The 5,239-nt window shown below is 47.6% G+C and overlaps 1 protein-coding gene across 7 annotated transcripts in view; it reads left to right on the forward strand.

Annotated features, from left to right (window-relative positions):
* The window catches only part of PDZK1 (PDZ domain containing 1), a 41,799-nt gene that overhangs the window by 22,198 nt on the left and 14,362 nt on the right, over positions 1–5,239 (forward strand). For all 7 annotated transcript variants that reach the window (XM_037733700.1, XM_037733701.1, XM_017515194.2 and 4 more), the window contains 2 exons: positions 1,301–1,512; positions 2,237–2,486. In XM_037733700.1, the coding sequence (XP_037589628.1) occupies positions 1,301–1,512; positions 2,237–2,486 (462 nt within the window). The remainder of the gene's footprint in view (positions 1–1,300; positions 1,513–2,236; positions 2,487–5,239) is intronic.

A 5,239-nucleotide genomic window follows, 5' to 3' on the forward strand; every position in this document is an offset into this window, starting at 1 on the left:
TTCTTTTTTAAAGATGGGGTTTCACCATGATGGCCAGGCTGGTCTTGAACTCCTGACCTCAGGTGATCCACCTACCTTGGCCTCCCAAAGTGCTAGGATTACAGGCATGAGCCACCGCGCCTGGCCAGGAAGTGTTCTTAATTCTTCCCATTCCGCTCCCTATTCCCAAAACACTTTATTATTTTCCCCCTTATCACTGCATTCTTCCCCAGCATAACAACTCACCACGTGTGGTTATAGGAATGTAATTCTATTTCCCAATAGGAGAGGCAAGGTATGGGTCTGTCTTGTCTATAGATTTAGCCTCGATTCCTAGAACTCGAAAAGCTCTTCAGATGCTTGAATAAGAGCAGGCTTGTCATAAATTTTTTGGGTCATGTATTTAGACTTAATTAACTTTTTTGAGACAGGGTCTCACTCTGTTGCCCAGGCTGGAGTGCAGTGGCTCGATCTCAGCTCACTGCAACTTCCACCTCCCCGGTTCAAGCAATTCTCCTGCCTCAGCCTTCTGAGTAGCTGGGATTCCAGGCACCTGCCACCATGTCCAGCTAATTTTTATATTTTTAGTAGAGACGGGGTTTCACCATGTTGGTCAGGCTGGTCTTGAACTCCTGACCTCAGGTGATCCACCTGCCTTGGCCTCCCAAGGTGCTGGGATTACAGGCGTGAGCCTGGACTTAATTCCTTTAGGTCAGAGGACAAAGAGGAGTTTAGTTGGAGATATTGAAATGGAAGCATCTGTGTCCAGTACTCAGTTAAATAAGTGGGTCTGACACTCTAGTAAAAAGGTTGTCTTTGGGGAAACAGATTTGGAAATGACTAACAAGCTCTGGAAGGTAGCCTCTTGTGCCCCCAGCATTACCACCCAAACAGTCTAGATTTGGTGATTGGAAGAATAGAATTATTGGAGATGAAGGACCGGATTCTCACTCCATGGGCCGGGCGCGGTGGCTCATGACCGTAATCCCAGCACTTTGGGAGGCCGAGGTGGGCAGATCATGAGGTCAGGAGTTTGAGACCAGCCTGGCCAACATGGCGAAACCCCATTTCTACTAAAAATACAAAAATTAGCCAGGTGTGGTGGAGCATGCTTGTAGTCCTAACTACTTGGAGGCTGAGGCAGGAGAATTGCTTTAAACTGGGAGGTGGAGGTGGCAATGAGCCGAGATCTTACCACCTCACTCCTGCCTGGGCAAAAGAGCAAGATTGTATGGGAAAAAAATAAATAAATAACTGATAAAGAAGGGTTCTCAATCCAATTAAATTTTCTTTTCTATGGATTAATTTTTTTTCATCACAGAGATGACCTCTACCTTCAACCCCCGAGAATGTAAACTGTCCAAGAAAGAAGGGCAAAACTATGGCTTCTTCCTGCGAATTGAGAAGGACACCAAGGGCCACCTGGTCCGGGTGGTTGAGAAGGACAGCCCGGCAGAGAAGGCTGGCCTCCGGGACGGGGACAGAGTTCTTAGGGTCAATGATGTCTTCGTGGATGAAGAAGAACATGCGCAGGTGAATGAGACGCCCAAGCTCCTCTCCCAGGACCTCTCGGAACCCCACATCTCTGCTGATTATAATTTTGGGGGTTGGTAGAGTTTGGTTCCTTCCTGGCTGCCAGTGGCAAGGCAGGACACCTTGCTTGCTGTACCTTATGTTGGCCAATCAAGTCCTCTGTGAGAAACCAAGAACTGTAAACGTTATTCTTGGATTTGGATAGCGTCAGGTCTAACATGAATTGCAGGGTCACTACATACCAAAAATGCAATTCATTATCCGAAGTCCCCATCGTGACCCTGTGTGGTAGATGTTACCGTCTCACAGGTAACTTAGCTTGCAGACATGTTCATGCCATGAATACATGGGGGAGTCTGGCCTTACCCTATCCTGCCTGACCCCGAAAGTGTGCTCTTTTCCTTACACTGTGCTGTCCCCATGGACTCGGGAGGAACGGTCACAATCTAGGGCAGCACTGTTCTCTAGAAAGAACCAGTCCTTGTAAGAACCCGCTGGGTGGGGTTGGGCCACACTCTAGATTCCAGCAGTGCCAGGAGCTCAGCCTAATCTGCACCTGGCTCTCGGGAGGGCAGGGATGGAGGCGGCTGCGGAAACAACTCCTTCTACTTGGGTGTCAGGGGCCAACCAGCAGGGTCTTGAAGGCCAGATGCTGAGTCAGGTGGTCAGCATTTCCCTCCGGCAGTTGATAGAGGGTTATTAAAGTTATCTTCTTCCCTCCTAGGTTGTGGATCTGGTCAGGAAGAGTGGGAATTCGGTGACTTTGCTAGTTTTAGACGGAGATTCCTACGAGAAAGCAGTGAACACATTGGTAGACTTGAAGGAGTTGGGTCAGAGTCGAAGTGAGCACAGTTTGAGTGATGACACACTCTGTCCTGTCATGAATGGGGGCGTGCAGACTCGGACCCAGCCCCGGCTCTGCTACCTGGTGAAGGAGGGTGGCAGCTACGGCTTCTCTCTGAAAACTGTCCAAGGTGAGTTTGCAGGGTTGGGTGGTGGGGGGTGCCGGGCACAAGCAACGGGCTTCCAGAAAAAAGACTTTCCTTTGACTGACTTTGCAGTTGCTATAGATAGCTCATAACAGCGTCCCTCCCTGTCTCCCTCCCTTGCTCCCTGCCCACCTGCCCGCCCTCCGTCCCTCCGTCCCTCCGTCCCTCCCTCCCTCCCCCCCTCCCCCTCCCTGCCTGCCTGCCCACCCTCTCCCACTCCCTCTCCTTGTAAGTTGTACAATGGGGGAGGGACATTGGACAGCCGTGGGGATGGGGGACATGAGGCACTCATGCCCCTAAATGTTTGTCAGGGACCCGACCTTGAAGACTGAGGATGCTTTGAGGTCAGGGGGTCGGAGGTTGCTTGTTATTCCTTCTGGCTCTCTTACGGTGAAAATAAAGGGGAGAATACGGAATGAGAGGCGAAAAATGAGATTCTTCTTCTATTTTTTAATTTTTTTTTTTTTTTTTTGAGACAGAGTTTCGCTCTTGTTACCCAGGCTGGAGTGCAATGGCGCAATCTTGGATCACCGCAACCTCCGCCTCCTGGGTTCAGGCAATTCTCCTGCCTCAGCCTCCTGAGTAGCTGGGATTACAGGCACACGCCACCATGCCCAGCTGATTTTTTGTATTTTTAGTAGAGACGGGGTTTCACCGTGTTGACCAGGATGGTCTCGATCTCTTGACCTCGTGATCCACCCGCCTCGGCCTCCCAAAGTGCTGGTATTACAGGCGTGAGCCACCGCGCCCGGCCTAATTTTTTTATTTTTATTTTTGGCCACCACTTGTCACCCACCAAGATTCTTCTTAATAACTACTTTTAAGATTGGCACCTTTTTCTATCTGAGTGCCCAGATAGTCATTCATTTTTTCAACAAATTCTTGAGCACCTACTGTGTGCCGGGCACTGTTACCTTTGCTGAGAATTCTGCAAAAATCTCCACCCTCCTGTAACATTTTGATAGTATCCTCAGCTGTGGCTCAGCCCCACCTGTTCTGAGGTGCCTCTTCGAGCCCTAGCTGAGGGGTACATAGTGATTTGAGAAATCCTGGCCATCAGGAAGCACTCGAAGTTCTGTTTCTAGAATTTCAGAGGTACAGAGTAACTGTGTTCAGTTGACCGTAGTCTGGGTTGGTGGCTGGAACCAGAGGAGCTGTGTTAGCTGGCTGGTTCCATTGCGAGCGCCGCCTCTGCCCACGTTCTTTCTGGGGCGGGTGGTGGGTCTTGATTTGGCAAGTGATAGCAGCAGCAGGCTAACAGTAAATTCAAAATAGCTTCTAAGGCTTATTTAACCTGTACCAAGAGATGTAAACTCATGATAAGGGGTATTTCTCAGCTTTTTCAGTTATTAAACGCAGCGGTGTGGATACTCAAAGGAAGCTTGACATGTCTTAGAAGCCTATTATCAGAAAAGTGGTTAAAAAAAAAAAAGGGAAAAGCATAATTCAGATTCTAGTCATGCAGCTCATGTGCTGATGCACACAGTGAATGGTTTAGGTCAGCTTTATGAGGAAAGTGGTTTCTTCCCGACAGATACATAAGAAGATAGCAGGAGAAATGCTGAGTGTTTAAGGAAGCAGATTTTAAGGTACTGTTATTCCTTACAAGTGATTTATGCAGTCATTACCAAGCGATCCCTTGCCTAGGTTGAAATACAGGAGTCTCCCCTTATCCTGTTTTGCTTCCCATAGTTTCAGTTACCTTACCTGCAGACAACTGTAGTCTGAAAATAGTAAATGGAAAATTCCATAAATAATAAATTTTGCATTGTGAGCCGTTGTGAATAGCGTGATGAAATCTCACGCTGACGGGCTCCATCCTGGCCGTGAATTGTCCGTCTGTCCAGCATCCCCGTGTGCCATGTGCTTACCTGCCTGTTAGTCACTTACCACTCAGTTATCAGGTCAACTATCGCGGTATTAGAGTACTGTGTTCAAATAACCCTTATTTTACTTCATAATGGCCCAGCACAGAAAGAAAAATATCACATGTTCTTATATGTGGGAGCTAAAAAAAACAAAAGTGGATCTCATGGAGGTAGAGAGTAGGATGAGAGATACCAGAGGCTGGGAAGGTGTGGGGGAGGGCGGGGCTGAAGAAAGGAAGGTTAATGGGTATAAACACACAGAGAGAAGGAATAAATTCTAACGTTTGACAGCACAGCGGGGTGACTATAGTTAACGTATTGTACATTTCAAAATAGCTGTAAGAAGATTCAAAATATTCTCAACACAAAGAAATGATTAATGTTCCAGGATGGCTGTCCTAACCCTAACCGTGATTTGTTCATTATATGCTTTTTGTATCAAAATATGACACACACCCTGTAAATATGTACAAATGTTATGTATCAATACAAAGTAATAGCCCAAAATGCAACAGTAGTGATGCTAGCAGTTCAGATATGACAGGATCACACCTGTAATCCTAGCACTTTGAGAGGCTGAGGCAGGCAGATCACCTGAGGTCAGGAGTTCGAGACCAGCTTGGCCAACACAGCGAAACCCCATCTCTACTAAAGATACAAAAATTAGCCAGGCATGGTGGCAGGCGCCTATAGTCCCAGCCTAGGACTACAGGCTCAGGATGCCGAGGCAGAATTGCTTGAACCCAGGAGGCAGAGGTTACAGTGAGCCAAGATTGCGCCTCTGCACTCTAGCCTGGGTGACAGAGTGAGACTCTATCTCAAGAGAAAAAAAGAAAAATGCAACAGATTTTTATATATTGAGTCTATATC

This window comes from Cebus imitator, unplaced genomic scaffold (genome assembly GCF_001604975.1).
Source record: "Cebus imitator isolate Cc_AM_T3 unplaced genomic scaffold, Cebus_imitator-1.0 Scaffold543, whole genome shotgun sequence".
In the NCBI taxonomy this organism is placed as follows: Eukaryota; Metazoa; Chordata; class Mammalia; order Primates; family Cebidae; genus Cebus; species Cebus imitator.